Here is a 20498-nt window from a genome sequence, read left to right on the forward strand (position 1 = left end):
ACTGTTTAATAATATGTATATATGTATCTCCTATATTTTTCCTAATAGATATAAAGCTCTTCCATTACTTTTGCCCTCCAATAAGTGAACTAGATTATGAAATGTTTACTATGGCTAAGTCTTAAATACTATTTATTCTTAACAACTTAGATATATTTTTTAATTCACTGTCCTACTCAATATAAAAAATTCATTTATTCAGAGGCCACTAAATAATCTTGTTAAAGGTTAATCTGATCACAGTCATCTGGCCAATTATAGTTTTATTTTGTGTAATTACAATGCTTATATGCTTCTTGGCAAGGACTGAATAGGGCACTGAAAGACAATGACAAATCACAGTGCCTTATTATTTCCAGGAATTCAAAGACACATATGGCATAACATTTTACTCAGAATTGACATGCCAGTTAGTAAATATTGAACATCATCAACAGAGTTTCATACAAATCATGATAGAGATGCTGAAGAAAAGATTTTTAAAAAGAGTTTATTTATTTATTTTTAGAAAGAGGGAGGGAAGGAAAGAGAGAGGGAGAGAAACATCAATGTGTGGTTGCCTCTTGCACACCCTCTACTGGGGACCTGGCCTGCAACCAAGCTGTATACCCTGGACTGGGAATTGAACCAGTGACCCTTTGGTTCTCAGGATGGAGCTCAACCCACTGAACCACACTGGCCAGGGCAAGATTTTTTTAAATTATGTTTTATTGATTATGCTTGGCAGTTGCCCCAACTTTCACCCTCTGCCCCCCTCCACACAGCACGCCCCACTCCCTCAGACAATCCCTACACCATTGTTAATGTCCATGGGTCATGCTTAGGTTCTTTGGGTACTCTGTTTCCTTACTGTACTTTACATCTCCATGGCTATTCTGTAACTGCCTAGTTGCAATTCTTAATCACCTCACTTCTTCACTCATTCCCCCATACCCCCTTCCCATTTGTGAAAAATCAAATTGTTCTTCTTGTTTGCTTAATTTAGTTTTGGATTCAAGTGTTGACAGATATATACTTATTGACACTTTATTGTTCATAATTTTGATCCTCTTTTTCTTAAATAAGTCCCTCTAACATTTTATATAATAATGGTTTGGTGATGATGAATTCCTTTAGTTTTTTCTTGCCTGGGAAGATCATCTTCCCTTCAATTCTAAATGATTGCTTTGCTGGATAGAGCAATCTTGGCTGTAGGTCCCTGGTTTTCATGACACTTCATGATTATGATGTATGTTGGTGTAGGCTTCTTTGCCTCTGTTTTGTTTGGAACCCTCTGTGCTTCCTGGACTTGCATGTCTATTTCCTTGAACAAATTAGAGAAATTTTCTTTCATTACTTTTTCAAATAGATTTTCCATATTTTGCTCGTCATCTTCTCCTTCTGGCACCCTTATGATGCAAATGTTGTAACGCTTGAAGTTGTCCCAGAGGCTGCTTATACTATCATCATTTTTTTATTCTTTTTTTCCTGTTCTCATCAGTTGTTTTTTGTTTCCTTATGTTCCAAATAATTGCTTTGATTGGCAGCTTCACCCAATCTATTGTTGTTTCCCTGTAAATTGTTCTTTATTTCAATTAATGTATTTTTGTTTCTAACTGGATCTCTTTATGCTGGTGAGATCCTCACTAAGTTGCTTGAACATCCTTATAATCAGTGTTTTGAGCTCTGCATCTGATAGATTGCTTTATCCCCATTTTGTTTAGTTCTTTTTCTGGAGTTTTGATCTGTTCTTTCATTTGTTCTCTCACAGATTCCCTGTGTTTGTTTATATGTATTAGGTAGAGCTTCTCTGAGTCCCTGCCTTGGTAATATGTCCTAATACAGTAGGTATCTGTTAGGGCCAATAGCACAGTCTTCTCTACCACCCAAGCTGGGTACACCAGGTGTATCTGTCATGTAGACTGAGTACACTCTCCTCTTGTAATTGAGCCTTGATTGCTCTTGGCAGGTCAATGGGAGGGATTTATCCAGGCCAGTCAGCTGCAAGGATTGTCTGTGACCACTGACTACCAACCACTGTCCTCTGTGGAGGATCAGTTTTGTGGGGGTAGGGTGGTGGTGCTTTCATGTTGACCAAAGCTGTCCACAGGGTGCAAAGGCTCTGGGGTTTCCCGAGTGGTACAAACCAAGGTCATCCTCCACATGTGTCTGACTGAGGCCACCTTGCCTGAGCTATAAAGCAATCTTAGATGGCTGCTACCTGTGCTGGGTGTGGAGATGCCCAGGTGAAGCCAAGCTATGGACATAGGCTAGTTGCTGCTGGCCCCAAGCCTGGGGCTGCTTAACAAGAGGTACAGGGGCTGAGTGCTTGCTGAAGCTATCTGTCACTTGTTTGAGAGGATCTAGGAAGTTGTGAAGCATGAACCAAGACTAGTCATTCATATGGAAAAGCAGCTTCAGTGGGCCCATGATTTGAGTGGGACCTAATTTCTAGGGATCTCCAGGGTAGCGCAAACAGTGTTAGCCAGGTTGATGGAGTCTCAGGTATGGTACCCCCTTGCTGGCTCTGGCTCTCTGTGGGGAGGGTTCAGAAAAGGGACAATGGTTTCTGCCCACCTTTCTGTGTGGGGGAAAGCCGTCCCCCAGCTCTCGCTTTGATGCCAGACACTTCAGTTTCTCGCTGTATTCCACTAGTGCCTTTCAAGCTTCTACCCCATGCTGAAGCTTGGAGGGAATGAGTCTGAAACAGTCTGTGTATGGGTTCTTTAAGAAGAACTGCTTGGGACACTGGAGGTTTCTTTGCTGACTCAATACCCACTGGTTTTTGCAGCCAGAAGTTATGGGGACTTATATTCCTGGCACTAGAATTCGGGGCTGGAGAGCCCCGTGTGGGGTTGGAACTGCTTGCTCCTCAGATATCCCTCTTGAATTTTTATTCACCACACATGGATATGGGGCCAGCCCATCTGCCCCTTCTACCAGTCTGGATGGACGTGGTTTCTTTAGTTCCATAGTTGTGAGGGTCCCATTCAACTCAATCTCTGACAGTTCTGAGTGATGGTTGTTCTATACTTTAGCTGTAATTTTGATGTGGTTGTACGAGTGTTTACCTATGTTGCCATCTTGACCTGAAGTCCCCAAAGAAAATATGTAATAATGCAAATTGACTTAATAATGATGGGGACATTATTTTATTATTTCTCTAGACAACAGTAATGTTCCAGGTTATAGAACTCTCCTCCTGTGTTTATCTAGGCAACTTAATCTTTGTGCCTTTAGGGTTCTCATCAGTTCACTAAAGATAATAATGCCTACATCATAGATTTGCATAAGGCTCTAATAAAATAGCATGTGTTCCTGTTAGTAATCTTCACAGCTCCACATAGGGTTTAATTCTTATGATTGTTAAAGCCTTCCACAAAAGACAATATAATGAAATAGAAACAGAATAAAAGTTTACAGCTTAGTTTTGTTTTCTTTGCCATTCTCTAGCCACATGACTATGGTGGTATCAATTACCTTTTGTGATCTTCTCTAACTCAGATGATCAAATGAAGATATTTTGGAGACTTTTTTAACCTTAAATTCACTTTATATTTGTAATTTTTTATTACAGGTTAATTGCTGGGTGACAGAAAGACTTGTCATTACCTATTGTTGGCTGAATTATTCTAAAGGGATACTCAATAGGAAAAGACTGAGAATTTTATGAATTGATTGTTTTATTTTTATTCTGCAGTGTAAATGCTGGCCTGGATTCCAACTGAAAGATGATGGTAAAACATGTGTAGACATTGATGAATGCTCTACAGGTTTTCCATGTAGCCAGCAATGCATTAATACATATGGGACCTACAGGTGCCTCTGTACAGATGGGTATGAAGTACAACCTGGTAACCCAAATGGCTGCAAATCACTTTCAGGTATGGATTTGAACTTGTCCACAGATTCAACTTCAGTTATATGTATGGATCCTGCATTTTCTAGCCATTTTTATTGAATTTATTCCTTCTTGCTATATCTTAGAAATCAACATTCTTCTCTACTTACCTTGATGTGGAAATCTGTCCTTCTGATTTTGTGTATTGTCTATAAACTGCTCTGTTTGTAATAATATTGCATTATGGCCTTGTAAATTATTAAGTGTTTTTTGTTATGCTTTTTAAAAAAGATTTCGATAATGCTCACAAGTAACAAGAACTATCACTAGCATTGCCTCGTGCTAAATCACAGGTTTTTAAGAGAGGCTTGGTCTAAACTGTTAAACAGCCTGTGGTGACAGTGTTCTAATAGTTTTCCTTGTTCCCTATACCACACACCCTCATACATGTGGAGAACAACTCATCAATGATAACAATGATAATAATGATAACAATAAATCAGCTATGTAAGAACATTTGAATTCTTCCAGTGATTCAGCAAATATTGAACTTCTGTTTGTCCCCAATAGTGTGATTGTTTGTAAATTAGAAAATTGAATAAAACATGACCCATAATTTAAAAATATTGTAATTTATTACAGAAGAGTATCACACATATTAAAATAGTACAAAGCAATATAAAATAATGACTATTAAAACAGGCAAAAATGGTACATAAGTTATCTCTGCCCTCCTTGCTTTGCTTTAGAAAGTAATGAATCAAATATCACTGCCAGTTTCTTTTATAGATGCATGTTGCTAACATTTAACACATTAGATGTTTTCTTATCTGCTTTCATGAAATGCCCAACATAGGAACATAAAAATCAGTTAAAGTTTTCACCTTATAAAAAATAACTACATTCAATTTTATTTTACTTTTCCTTAATTTTGGAATATTCATTCCTGAAATTGTGCGTTATTCGGACCCCATTGTTTTATTTGCCACATTATCTGCTTTTGGCAGTTTATTATTTGCTATATCATGCATTCAGTGACTTGGACAAAAATAAGAACACATAAAATCTGCAAACCAGTCAGTTTCCACTACTATAAACATTTCATACAGCATTATACACAGGAGACAAATACTAATGATTGCAGTTAGGGCCTTGTAATACCATATGTCCACACTGTGTTTACTTCTCATTAACAATAATAATTAGAAACAAATAATAGTTTTAATCTACAACTATTATACTTCAGTGTTCCTGAAGCATAAAATTTCCTGAAAAAGAGGCTACAATTTTCCCAATTGTACTGAGATATAATTGACATATAACATTTTGTAACTTTTATTTGTACAATGATTTGATTTGCTACACTTATATATTTGCTATATGATTATCACCATAGTGTTAGTTAAAATCTCTATCACTTCATATAATTACCATTTCTTTTTTGGTGAGAACATTTGAGATGTACTTTCTTGGTAACTTTCAAGTATATATTACTGTATTGTTTTCTATAATCACAACTTTGTGCATTAGTGGTCCAGAAAGTATTCTTTCATAAATGGCACTTTGTACTCTTTTGTCAGCATCTCCCTATTTCCCCCACACCTCAGACACTGGTGACCAGCACTCTACTCTCTGTTTCAGAGGGATATCATAGAGTATTTGATAAGCAATACTTTCAAATCATTTGTCAAAGCAATCATAAAGTATTTGTCTTTCTTTATCTGACTTATTTCACTTAGCATGATGTCCTCAAAAACCATTTATGTTCTTGCAAAATGGCAGGGTTTTATTCTTTCTTGTGGCAGGGTTTTATTCTTTCTCATGGCTTAATGTTATATATATATAACATTATAATATATATATTACTATAGGTATAGCTATATATATGTACACTATAGGTATATATATGTGCACACCTATAGTTATATATATATATATAGTTATATATATAGTTATATATGTGTATATATAAAACTACATATATATGTATAACTACATGTAGAGAGCTATGTGGGTATATATAGCTATATATATAATGTTATATATACGATTATATATATATATAAATATACCTATTTATTATCCATTTATTCATTGACAGACACTTAGGTTGTTTATATCTTTGCTATTGTCTATAATGCTGTAATAACCAGGAATGCAGATATATCTTTGATACCCTATTTTTATTTCTTTTGGACATATACCAAAAAGTGAGATTGCTAGATGGGATTGGTAGTTCTATTTTTAACTTTTTGAGGAATCCCCATATTGTTTTCCACAGTGACTGCATCAATTTATATTTCTGCCAACAATGCACAAGGGTTCTCTTTTCTCCACATCCTTGCTAATACTTGATATCTTCAGTCATTTTGATAGCCATTCTAAATTGTGGTTTTGATTTGCATTTCCTAATGTCTAGAACTTTTGTGTGCCTTTTCATGTATCTTTGGCCATTTGTGTGTCTTCTTTGAAATAAAATGTATACTCATTTCCTCTAATTTTTCGATTGAAAATTTTGTAATTAAGTTTTAGGAGTTCTTTACATATTTTGGATTTGGATATTAACCCTTTATCAGACATAATGTACAAATATTTTCTCTTCTTCTATAGGATGCCATTTATTATGTTAATTGTTTCTTTTGCTGTGCAGAAGGTTTTTTGGTTTGACCTAGTCCCATTTACTCGTTTTTGCCTTTATTACTTGTATGTTTAGTCTCATACCTAAATATTGTTACCAAGATGTCTATCAAGGAGTTATTTTTCCTATGTTTTCCTCTAGGAGTTTTATGGTTTAAATCCCTACACTTATGTTGTAAGGAATAGAAGTGCTTAAATATTGATGTAGAATACAACTTATTGATTTTATATTTATAAATGTAGAACTACATTGACAGGGATGACTAGGCATCAACTTGAGAGCTGACTCTGTTGAATAGAGTTCTGAGTATCAATTTAGTCTCAACCGAAAGACTGGGATGATGAGGGCACTGCCATCGCTGATGGAAAGGGATGTCTAGTAGGTGTGACATATGTTCCTAGTCCCTGACAGGGCATGAATTATATGTTTATTATGAAATTAAATGATAGGAGGAGGAAAGTAATAATTTTTAACATAAATTAAAACGGACAAAATCTCTATAACAATTAGGGCTTTACAATATAATTTACATTAAATTACACAAAATGATTACCTTTTATTATTTTCATTTCTATTTTCTGCTGACATTAAATTTGTTTACTGGACAACTAAGTATGTATATCAATTTATCTTAGTAACAAAGCTGTTTGAAAAGAATTTGAACAAATTTTTATTGAATTGATCTAGGTTTATAACAATCATCAAGAATGTCATCAAATTGATTTTATTCTGATACAAAGTCAAATAAACATACTATAAAAAACTTTCTGGATATCTTTTGCTTAAGAAATTGTTTTGTTTCCTAATAAACACTGATGAAGAAACCAATCTAAAGGTTTGGAGAATCTTCATATATATGGTGCATGATCAGGTTCTTATTATTATCTTTCCTAAATTCTAGGACAAATGAGACACTAAAACATTTTTGATAAACAATGAGAAGGAAATATAGACTATTACAAGATTTTTTTAAAAAATAAGATTCTAAGGGAAGGTAAAATTAATAAACAAAGGTTATTGATCCTATACTTTATAAATTATTTAGGAGAAGTCCTTAGAGACATGAAAAATACACAGCTGGGCAATGATACTCTTGGTTTACTCCAAAGTTATTCTGAGAACCTAAGGTAGGTTACTTGATTATCAAGAAAGGAATGTTTGATTGTATGAAAGTTTAACTATACTTTAAGTTTCTAAGATTGGGGTAGCTTATCCTTTTGTCAAAAGTTCATTAAAAAATCAGATTATAATAGCAGGTATTTCTAATAATTTCCAAAAATAGATAATTAATTATTCAAGGGAGTTGAGGGAAATAGAAAGTTGGCATTTATAATTATCTTGATTTTCTGTACTGTCTGGGTATTTGCTGACTTTTCATCTTATTATCAAGTGAAGTGCTTAGTGTGAATCTTTTACATATTAATCTACTAGAGGCACTGCATTTGAATTTATAATGCTTCAGGAGCAAAACAGAAACTAACCAGAGTTGAAAACCATGTACACAAAATGTCTAATATGTTTTTATCTTGGTATTTAGATGAAGAACCTTTTCTAATTCTTGCTGATCATCATGAGATAAGAAAAATTAGCACAGATGGTTCCAACTACACCCTTTTAAAACAGGTATGAGATTCCCACAATGATTTCATTATATTAATTGTGAGTGCTTCAGATTTGTATTAGAGCCACAGAAATATCTCACAATTAGAATTTATGAAACACTATTTGTAAATACATGTATGTATGTATGTATGTATATGAGATTACCAAATATTTTATTTTGCTTGAAATGTCCAGGTGATACTCTGAAATTGTCATATCACAAAGATAAAAGATGAAAGGTAACCTTAATGTAAAGGAAAGTGTAGCTAGAACAGAGAAAGCGTAAAATTCTTTTTTAAGACACTTTGTGCACTAACCAAATGTGATTTTCTCCCTTGTGTTTTTTTATTCTTCACACTATTACAGATGCCCCACACTTTGCTCCCCTCTACCCAGCCCCCACATCCCCACTGCCAACTTTACCTTCACTGCATTGTTGTCTGTGTCCATGGGCTATGCATATATGCATGTTATTTGGCTAATCTCTTCCAGTTCCCCCATCCCCACCCCTCTGAGAGTTGTCAGTCTGTTCTATGTATCTATGCCTCTGTGATTTAAAAATAAATACATTTTACAGAATTCAAGTTTCCGATCATAGAACTTGGAAATAAATAAAACAAGATTGATGATATCCAGCCTTTAAAATTTGGAATAAACACAGGAGCAAAAGTATGATTATCACTTAGTTAAATGTTATGAAGCACATATTTTCAGTGTTATCCTTTTTATTTTGTAACCCATCCCAAGACCCAAGAGAACCTGGACTTCTGTTTATATGTTTGAATTCTATTGTCACAGTCCATTTATATATGTTATTTGATATGAAACGATATAATTTCCATGTTATGACAAAATGCAAAGCTATGACTTACTCACCTCAACTTTTTTCCCTTCTACTTTGCAGTGGAAATAGCATAAAATCAAATAATTAAAACTAGAATGACTACTATGTAGACTAGAGACATCGCATGCAGTTAGTTATAGCATACGGAGTATGGTACAAATAATGTACCCTTCTATTACAAACTCTTTTACAAAATCATAAATGTGTAATTCTATAACATGAATATCACACTCAAGCATATGACATTTTATGTGAAATATTCAAACTAAAACTATAAATTATTACATCTATATCATTACCCTACCATCTACACTCAAGTAGGTCTTACTTCTGCTGGACCCTATATTTTTAGTTGTCAGAAGTAATAGCTTCTTTGGAATTATTTAGTTTGTATCTGTTCTGCTACAAATTTCTCTTGGCCCCAAACTGAATAATAATAATGACATGCATATGTGAAAGCACCATCTAGAATAAGTATGCCAAAAATAAGGATTTTTCTTGTTGTTATATTTATGCCAGAATTAGACGTGGACAAAGAAAGCCATTCCTGTGTCAATTTTTCAGCAACACAAAAAAATACTTAATTAAAATTATTTTTCCACCACACTGATGGATTTCTTTATTGCTATTAGAATTTCATTCATTTTGGTTCAAGACTTAGTCTTATTCTAAGTGTGGACATTCATTAGCAAGTATGATATTGACTCTTTATAACAGAGTTGGAATTTTCCAGCTTTCCTGTAAGTTGCAAATTGGAAATAAAAATTTCATATGAAGATCCAGATTTCTAGCTACCCAGAAAAAAAAAAAAAAAGGAAGGTGTCTCAGTGCTGAGATCACATATCTGAATGGCCACAATCCAAACTGTTTAGCAGCTGCTACTTTGATATAGAGCCCATGCTTTCTAAATCCTCAGAGATTCAAACTTGCCATGTGCTTGCCACATGCATCCCTCTCATTCACAGATGTCTCTTGCTCTTGAGTTTGGAGTAGCCACCAATGTCCACTGAACTACACAGCCTCGCTTTCTAATTCTAAGCCTTTAGGAGATTGAATAAAATATAAAATATTTTCATGTTTTCATAAAAACTAAACAGAAATTTATTAAATTATAAGAGTCAGACTACTGTTTAAGAGATGAATATTTCTAGGGAAAAAGTTCAAGAGTATATAAATAACTGCTTTAAATGGAAAAGTTTTGACTGGCCAGTCATTTTCTACATTATTTACCTTAATGGAATTATTTTTTCTATGCAGCCTAATTTTAAGCTTATAGCAAAAATACAAAATGTTTAAAATTATTTTTCTCTTGAAGTAAATCTCTATGGCCTCTCTATACATTCCAAGTTAAGTGTACCATTCATTGATTTCCTTGTATAATCTCTGGAAAAGAGACGTGTTTATTTTTTTCATTACTATATTGTTTATTACTATACATGTATGTTTATTTATTTGACTTTAAATAATTCTATTTAATCAATTATTTTTATTGACTGATTTGAGAGAGAGAGAGTAATATTGATTTTGTTGTTCTACTTATTTATGCATCCATTGGTTGATTCTTGTATGTGCTCTGAGTGAGAATCAAACCCAGCCTTATCAGGCTTATCAGGAAAACATTGTAAGCAACTGAGCTGCCTGACCATGGACCATGGCCAAATTTATTTTTAAATTAAACTGGTTGGGTTACATTGGTTAATAAAAAAAACATATGTTTCCAGTATACAATTCTATAATATAAGACCTGTGTATTGCTTTGAGTGCCCACAACCCCAAATCAAATATTCTTTCATCAACATGGACTTGACCCACTTTACTCTTTACTACCCCTCCACCCCTTTCCCTCTGTAACCATCACAGTGCTGTCTGTGTCTATGAGTTTTTGTTTGTTTTTCTTGTTTGTTCATTTGTTACTTTTAGTTTTATATTCCATATATGAGTGAAATCATATGGTTCATGCCTTTTTCTGACTTATTCCACTTAGCATGGTATTGTCAAATCTATCAATGTTGTCACATGTGTGTGTGTTTTCAGCATATCTCTTTTTCAGACTGTGCTATCTTAGAAAGTTCTGTCTTTAAGATCCTATCCAAAAACTCAGCTGAACCACAAATGTAACTAATGTAGCAACACTTCATGAAAAGAACCATAACAGAATTTCAAGGACACTCCTTGCTTTCATTTTCCAACTCTGTGGCTTAGGACATTTCTTTTGATATCTTTGTTGTCATTTATAGCTAATATGTTATCAAAGATTGTTCTTAATGGAGCAAAATGATTCTTTTCCTCTATGCATCATTTAAGTCTGTTTTATATAACCAAACCACTTTAAAGCACACTTTTGGGTAGCACTTTTTTCCTGGTAGAATAATTTTAAACTACTGCCAATCACCAGTACCTAAGTGAGGATGAATTTCAGATCACTTTCTTAGTGTAGTGTTTATGAAAATAAAGAGGGAATGAGGAAGACAAGGAAGCTCATGAGGACTCTGACCACCTATGGTTTTGGAAATCATCTGTTAATGGTGACCACTGAGTAAGGAAATAGAACCCTAAAAACTAAAGGTAAGTCTTACTGCCAGTTTTGAGTGCAGACAGTTTGAAATAGATCATTTTTGTCAGGGACCATGTTTTTAACCATAACTCTGTCATCACATTGTAAAAATACAGGGTCCAGCTCAAATAATGACCTTTTTTTGCTACAAATTTTTATTATAAAATCATAAGCATATAATTCTACAACATAACAATATCACACTCAAGCACATCATATAGTATTTTAGGTGAAATGTTCAAATTAAAACTATAAATTATTACAGCCATATTATTGCCCCACCAACTGCACCCAAGCAGGCCTTACTTCTATAGGACCCTGTATTTAAGTTTTAGGCAATAGAAATTTTGTATAATTACACAAAATGAGGTAGAAAACAAAAGTAATTATCTCTCCACATTTTCTCTCAGTCAAAATAAATGAAAAGACAGCAACACTGTTGCCTTAAATATTTGGGAATGTTTTGTATAGGTAACCAAGAAGAAAGATTTACCCTAACGTTTTAAGTTTTATTCTCCATTATCATCGGTAACATTCTCAAGAAGTTTTGTAGCCTAAAATTATAAAAACTGGTAGAATGTTTTTAACTTCTATAGCTTAAAACATAGTTATTTTGGGGGCAGCTATAAATTAAATTCTTATACTACATTTAGAAGATGTACTTTAATAACATGGATTATAGAGTAAAAATTAATCAAGTAGTTTTCCAATAGGCTATCAGTTCAATGCTAACAGTGCCTTTTATTCCAGTAAAATTATACAGAGAAACAAAACACAATTTGCTAAATTAATCATTTGAACTAAAGGGTATAGATATTCAGCTACAGAAATGAAAGAAGCAAACAGGATTTTGATGAAACCCATTTTCAGCCATGAAACCAGTGAGATGAGTCTAGTTTTTAGACATTATTTTGACCACACCCATTCCTATTTTAATGCCCCTTGCTTATGATTCTACAAGAGAGCTTTGCAATGTTTTCTGTATGAATTAATGGTAAACTGTAGAAAAATGACAGGTTTGGTTAAATATATGGTATATGTAAGAATTCAGAGTTTCAATTTCTCTTTTTGCAGCTTTAATTTATTAGAGTGGATATGCTAAATTTGGAATTGGATTTGCATTATAGAAATTGATTATTGTAAAGAAAGGGGAATAATTTTGCTATAACTGGGGATCATGGGTAATTTCTGCTAAAGTTGTAGACAAGTTTAAACCCTGGCTGGTGTAGCTCAGTAGATTGAGTGCAGCCTATGAACCAAAGGGTTGCCAGTTTGATTCCCAGTCAGGGCACTTGCCTGGGTGGTGGGCCAGGTCCCCAGTGGCAACCACATGAGAAACAACCACACATTGATAATTTTCTCCCTCTCTTTTTCCCTCTGTTCCCTTGTCCCTAAAAGTAAATAAAAAGTTATAGATGAGTTTCTTTCTGCCTTTTCTCTATAAATCTCCAATTTATCTCTCTCCGTGTGAATTGCAAGCCCATCACAGAAACTTAACTCATTTACTCTATTTATCTGGTAAAAAAAAAAAAAAAGCAACATTTGAATGCAAAAAAAAAAATCTTGTATACTACTATTGTAATGAATTTCTTAAATTTTCTATAGACCTTGAAATATGTTCAATATATACTTTAGAACCTCGATTGACTCTGCCAAGGTAACTTTCCAGATGTGTACACTTAAGTGCATTTAATTAAAAAATCCTCCAATTTTTAGCTTGTGAATATTTATTTTTAGTGAATCTTTTGAAATTGTGACTGAATATTAATTGAAGGGTTTTTTTAGCATTTATAGTCACTATTTTGATTGATAATGTCAATAAGAAGTATATTTGCATTTATTTATCTGGTCATATGAGGAATTTACAGAGTCATGTTTACTTTCTTGTGTCTCTTGCTTATGACCAATGGCATGCAATTCTGTGGTGTTAGCCTATTTCTGGTTGTCTTTACCATCCAGAGCTGAAGACAAGGAGATTGCTCATGTTAAGCCAAATAGAAACATATGATTTGAACCTATTTTAACCCCATCACTACTAGAATATAGTCCTGTTAAGAGAAGAAAAAATCAATATTTGCCAGAACCTTCTCTAAATTGCTTCTATACATAGGCTAACCTTACTCTTGGAGATAGTTGGAAAGGCATAAAACCTGAACAGCAATAATTTACCCTTAGCCTAACTTTCATAAAGCACTATGTAAATCTAAAGCAGCATTATTATTATTATTACATTCTAAATTTTGAGAATGCATATGGAAACAAGTCCCATATAGTAAACACCATCCTTCTTATCCCTCCTTCCTCAAACCAAAGGAAAGCAAATGAAAGACCCTGTCTCCCTAAAGATGTTAATTCTTAACTATAGGACTAAAACTACTAATAAATTACTCCTAAAACAATTTGAGACTTAACTACAACTTTAGGGTGAATATTGATATAAGCAAGCTTACATCAGATATAAAGATATAGGAAAAATATTTTGGGGCTTTGCCAAGTGTCTGCCACATCAAGTTAATTTTGGATCCATACAAATTTACATATTAATAAACTATTTATGTCTTAAAATGAGTTAGCACAACTGAAATTCTATTCCAAGCTTTATTAATCCATTGGGGTAGTAAATCTATAAGCCCTAAGAATAGCTCAGAATTAAACTAATCCCTCAGCAATCATCTGAACAATCCAACATCTAAGAAGATTGCCAGATACTTTTGTACAACACTCAGACAAAATCAGTCAAGTAACAGAATTGCTAAACCAAAGAGCTGTGACACTCAGAAACCAGTCAGCTGAATTCATGTTCATTTTTGTTACCTGCTAAAAAATACATAACCATTCTGAAGTGAGACTTTTCCTCATATTTCTACCATGTGGAATAAAAAGATATTGACTCTCCAGTTCCTTTTTGGTCAAATACTCTCCTAAGGTTATAATTTTTAAATTCTAATGTGGCTCTGTATTACCTAAGGGGCCACTGGAAGAATGATTTTTTTTTAAAAAAAAGCCTATTTATCTTGTTGAGACAAAAGGTTTAAAGGAAGAATAAAATCTCTAAACCATTTTTTCTGATTTTAATCATATGGCTCTCCAGGGATCATCATAAATCATCAGAGATTTTTCCAATTAAGACATGTGCTCTTTTCTGGTTACTCTACAGAACAGATAACAATGGCATCAAATTTATATTTAATATTAACCTAAAATGAGACTAGTTTACTTTACCTCTCCCAAAGCTAGGGTTTTTATATGTTTATTCTTCTCATTGACTATATACTTAAAACATTAACTATAAACATTACTAATTTGTTGTCACCTGATGAGAAAATATTTTCAAATAAACTATTCAACATCTTAAGTGTATGGTGGAGGAAGAATGTAAACATATGATGCCTTTTAAAAAGATGTGATCTCAAATTCTATTTATTGTAATAAATATTATATACAAAGTGAGATACTGACTCTTATAAACTCCTAAAGTATTTAAAAATAATTTCTGTTAACTATTATTCAAACCAATTCTTTTTATCTTCAGGGGTTAAACAATGTTATTGCTATAGACTTTGATTACAGAGAAGAATTTATCTATTGGATTGATTCCAGCCGACCCAATGGCAGCCGCATAAATAGAATGTATTTAAATGGAAGTGATATTAAGGTAAGTGATATTCCAATGATGGAATTATTACATATTTTATTAGTGTGGTTGAATTAAATAGTAAATGTTATTTGATGGTAATGGTACAACTCAGAATGTATTAGGTTGGTTTGAATTTCACATTTTATAATGTAAATTAATACATATTTTAAATATGAAGTATTAACTGTCATCCTTATATATCATTATAATGTTTTTTGAAATAAGGTAAAAATCAAATTGAGTAGATAACATGTGAATCCTTATTCACACCCCTAGACTATGTGAGAGATGCTTTCAACTTGAATGAGTGCCTCAGACTCAATTGTGTTAATTTGTGTAAGAGAAAAAGCTGAGTCTGAGAATTTGTCATTGAAAAAATTAATTATTAAATTATAGATTAAAATCATAGCACTATTAAATTAATATAATATAAATGGAAGCAATTGAATGTATTTGTATAACATTATGAATGTTCTGATTAAACAGTATCAGAATTAAGGACATGTCACTTTCTAGATATGAGATCTTGGCACCATTTCTGTGTTATCTCAAGTTTCAAAATAAAATTATCTGCACTGTCTACATACAGAAAAAAATTATTATGAAGAAGTTTAAATTCAAGTAGTTAATCCTATTAACTGCTTAAACTCTTTCTAGCCATTAATTATATCATATAGCCATTTTTGTTGGAAGCAATCAATATTGAAAATATTAATTATCTTGAAATGTGTATATACAATGCCAAAACCACCAGTAGGTTGGGTTCTGATAATGCAGAACAACTGAACTTAGTGATGTTTAATATGAAATATCAGGATATGATATAGAATAACAAGGTACATATTTTTTGTTATATTCTTCAGTTCTTTGGCAATTCATATAAAAACTGCAAAAGTTACATTACTCAAACTTGATCATATATTACTATAAGACATTTAAATTTTTGGTTTTTATGTTTTTGAGGATGCTTTAATATTTTTAAGGACATTAATTTCCTACTGCCTTGCCAATACTGATTCATTATTACTTTAAAATATGTCATAACATAGGGTTACAGAATACATCTTTCTTCCTTTGGGATTACTAATTCACTGATTTTCATTAAAATTGTCAAACATGACAATTTTCAAACATGACAATTTTCCAAATTTAATTTGGGAGAAGAAGAAAAGATGTTGTGCAATTCAGTATAGTAGATTAACATTAATTGCTGAAAATGTTCATGTTGTCCCTTTATGTATATCCTTATTATTTACAGTTTTGGGGGAAGATAACTATAAAATTCCATTAGTATTTTTTGTCTCTAGCCACATTATTATTATCTTCTATACAGCCCCAAGTTTCAATTACTTTTTTCATACAGTCCTCTAAGCACTGAGAACTCAGAAATAGCAGTCATATAGATCAAGAAATTTGAATTAATTTATATGTATCATATTTGTACATAAAAAGCCTGTATCCTTATTATAGTTGATATTGGCATGAGTTAGAATTGAGCAAATAGTTGCATGAGAATAGTTTTATTTCCTTTTCGTTAGGTTAGATTCTCACTTGTATGTTTTTCTGTCCTGATCATTTAGGGCAAATGCAGTTTGGGGAGTGGTAAATACTATTGATATGTCCCCTAGAGCCTGTTAAAGATGAACATTAGTAATTCTTGGTGTGTGTATGTGCGTGTGTATGTGTGTTTGTGTGTAACAGAATTTTTGCTCCTCATTTTGAGAGGACAGGTAAACTAAAACGAAAGTGGTATCAATAACTATGTAGCTGTCAGACAGCTGTTTTCAGATGAGGGTGTTTTTTCCTTAAACCCGTATGTAATTTCTAGAAGCCTGAGTACCTGTTAAGTAATTTCTCAGCAATGAGTAAGTGATTTTATTAGAGTAAATCTATGTTTTATGCTTATCTGAATTTCATTTCTAACATTTAAATAGAATTTAATATCTCTGCAAAAAGCAAGAATCAATTGCTCAGTTTTTACGCTAGGCATTTACACTGTTAACTTTTTAAATTCTTATTTTGCCAGGTGGTGCATAACACAGCTGTCCCCAATGCACTGGCTGTTGATTGGATTGGAAAAAACCTCTATTGGTCTGACACAGAAAAAAGGATCATTGAAGTATCCAAACTCAGTGGCTTATACCCTACTATACTTGTTAGCAAAAAGCTGAAATTTCCCAGGGACCTGTCTTTAGATCCTCAAGCTGGGTTTGTAACAAAAATTAAAAATTTTAAATTAAGAATTAAGACTGTGGATTACAATGCATTCAATGTGGTAAATACTCTTCTGTAGGTTTTAACATAGAATCCAATGTAAAGTATAAATGTGTAGAATTTTCTTTTGAGAAATCAGAAATAACAATGTGATTATCACAATAAAATAAAATATCTAAATGATGGAATTTTGAAGCAAACATTTTAAAGTTTTAAACAAAACTCTAATCAATAAATGTGTTGTGGAAATAGATAAACATACAGATTTCTTTAATTTTCATGCTTTTAAATCTTGGAGAAAAGGTAGATAAAGAATAAATCCTGGATCACATTTTGCATGTATGTGAATGTCACATTTGTGACTGATATGATTTCTGCCACACTTTAGAACAGGAGACGTAAGTAGTATCCATGGATAGTTAAATAACAAGGTACTTTATGCATACATTCAAAATAAATAGAGTAGGAATATCAGGAAAGATTCATATTGAAGCTGTGTTTTATTTGCATTTCATTGTAATAATAGTGAACAAGTCATTGCAAGGGTGAAGGACAGTAGTCTGGAGAACTCAGATGAGGACTGAACAGGCATTCACATGTCAAAGCTGCTGGTGTCTGTTTGCTGAAGTTCTGTAGATTATGGCCATTTACTTTCAATTACGTTGTTTTGATAAATAGAGAAGGCATATCTCTCCACTGTGTTTTGCACATAGTCCAAAATGATCTCTGTAGAGGTTCAACCTATACCACCCTTATTAAAATAACAAATTCAGAGAAAAATTATGTTTTAAAATAGGATGCAATTACAGTAGCAAGGATTACAATAACTATAGTGCTTTAAATTTTCTACTGTCTAAGTTAATTTCAAATATGTTTCAACAAATCACTGCTTTTAACATACATATGCAACAATTAGAATTTGCTTCTTGCTAATATATTGACTCTTTTTTTGGTCCCTTATAGTTTTAATTTGCATAGTAATCATGTTGTAGTATATATTACAGCTTAATTTTAAAAATTAATTTGGTAAAAGCAGTACCTACTAGAGAAGACTTGTACTGTAAGTATTATTCTGTTTCCATGATAATGTACATTTTAACTTCTCATTAAATAATTACATAACTGTTTTTTAGCTCTTAAAATATTTTCTTTATCATAGCAACAGAAGTTTTGAGTCAATCTTATTTTAACTAAAAGGCACAAGAGAGTCTGTTTTCTCCATGAATTTCAAGATATAATGTCCAGATATACTAAATTTGGTTACCATCATCATTTATTTATAAGGATGTAAATAACTTAATTTCTTTTGTATTTTATCATAAGATATTTACTTTACTATGTTCAAACCATTGTCCTTTTCTTCAAAGTTAGCTTCTCATTTTATATTATTCAAGATGCTTCATTTTCTAAATGAAAGAAATATTACCTGTTGATATTAGTAATAGTCTTGTAGCATATCCTAGTTGAAAGTGAAAGCCACATCCTAGCCAAGTGAACAGAACAAAATCCAGTTTTAAGTTTTACATCTCCAAGTTACCAGTTATTACCTCATAAACTAAAAGTGATAAATTATCATCAATATCAAACCAACCATCACAACTGTCAATTAAAAAATTAAACTTTAAATGATTATAGATGTTATAAAAGATTCCATTGATTTCCTTTTTTGATAATATTTGGATTATGATATAGATATGTCATATTATATCTAAAGAAACAAGTAAAATAGGAACTTTTTATGAAATAGTAAAAGCCACCTAATCTAACAGATAAAACTTAATGACACTTATTTGTTCATGCTGTATTCCTGCTCTCCATAGTGAGATATAGGGCAACCAGGTTTTTAGCTTTTATGAGTGAGCTTCAGGGTAAAAAATAATGCTGTAACTGTTCCAAATATTGTGCAATATTGCTTCAAAAATAGCAGTTTAAATTATAAGATTATTTAATAAAAATGCAATTGAATCTTTCCACATCAGATTATCATTGTTATTTGCATATATTTTAAAAAATGCAAATACTACTGACCTCTGTTTCCTTGAGAGGTGTGATTCCTGTCCTGATATTTAGTGAAGGATATAGAGCAAGGATTTGTTTAATGGAGGATAAAGATCGTTAGACTAGTGTAACGAAGCACTAAACATTTACAAAACAGCTCAATGGCCTTTGTATCATTTAGTAATGGTATGCCAATTGTAACAATACCAATTTGGATATGGTGGTTATTAAAAGTGTAAAAGAAGATACAAGTAGACTGATCATCTTCTGGGTTGTTATATTTAAATACAGGTGAAATTCAATTATTCTAGTTATGTTATCATCTGACTTATGTTGGGACTCTGTTTTTAATTTATCATAAATTTTGTGGTATAGAAATTATATTCTGTACATTTTTTAAATCTTCACATAAGTATATATTTTTAAAAATCTCCACCTGAGTATAATTTTTATCATTGATTTGAGAGAGAAAGAGAGAGAGGGGAGAGAGAGAGAGAGAGAGAGAGAGAGAGAGAGAGAGAAATCTATTGGGGTTGCCATCCACACGTGCCCCAATGGGGATCAAACCAACAACTTTTGGTGTATCAGACTGAGTTGCTGAGCATAATAACTTCATCTTTCCGTATGATTAAAATGTCAGTTCAGGTTATCATAATAACAAAATACCATCATAATAGACAATAAAGTAAATGTGTGATATTTCTAGTTAGCAGAAGTAAATTTATCTACTCATGCATTTATTCAACTCATATTTCCTTAGCATTTAGTGTATATCTGTCACTGCTCTAGTGTTCTAGGTAGGAGCAGTAAAGACAAAAGGCACAGTTCCTGAATCTCAGATTATTTCACCTTCCAGTAAGTACACAATAAGTAAATAATAAGAATTTAATACAATTAACTCATAAGGTAGAAAAAAACAAAAAAAGTTAATAGTTCAACTAGGATCAGAGGAAACTTTACATATAAGGTGGGTAGAGTAAGAATTAGCCAGGTAATGAGGTGCACTCACAGCAGGAGGTATTTAAGGCAAAAAGAACATGCGCTCTGGGAAAGCAAAGACATATACAAGAGCATGGCACATTGGGAAGAATTCATATGGTTGAAACAAAATAATTGGGGAACTTTTATACCAGTTCAATTTACAGAGTAAAAAAAAGCTAAAAATATATCAAAGCACAACATAACACAACA

At 32.5% G+C, this 20498-nt stretch overlaps 1 protein-coding gene across 1 annotated transcript in view; it reads left to right on the top strand.

Annotated features, from left to right (window-relative positions):
• The window catches only part of LRP1B (LDL receptor related protein 1B), a 1811620-nt gene that overhangs the window by 1536183 nt on the left and 254939 nt on the right, over positions 1–20498 (top strand). Inside the window, exons 57-60 of the mRNA XM_045853515.1 lie at positions 3680–3863; positions 7996–8081; positions 14991–15113; positions 17122–17303. Coding sequence (XP_045709471.1) covers positions 3680–3863; positions 7996–8081; positions 14991–15113; positions 17122–17303 — 575 coding nt within the window. The remainder of the gene's footprint in view (positions 1–3679; positions 3864–7995; positions 8082–14990; positions 15114–17121; positions 17304–20498) is intronic.

Source organism: Phyllostomus hastatus, unplaced genomic scaffold, assembly GCF_019186645.2.
Source record: "Phyllostomus hastatus isolate PE091 unplaced genomic scaffold, TTU_PhHast_1.1 phas_contig_1, whole genome shotgun sequence".
Classification (NCBI taxonomy): domain Eukaryota; kingdom Metazoa; phylum Chordata; class Mammalia; order Chiroptera; family Phyllostomidae; genus Phyllostomus; species Phyllostomus hastatus.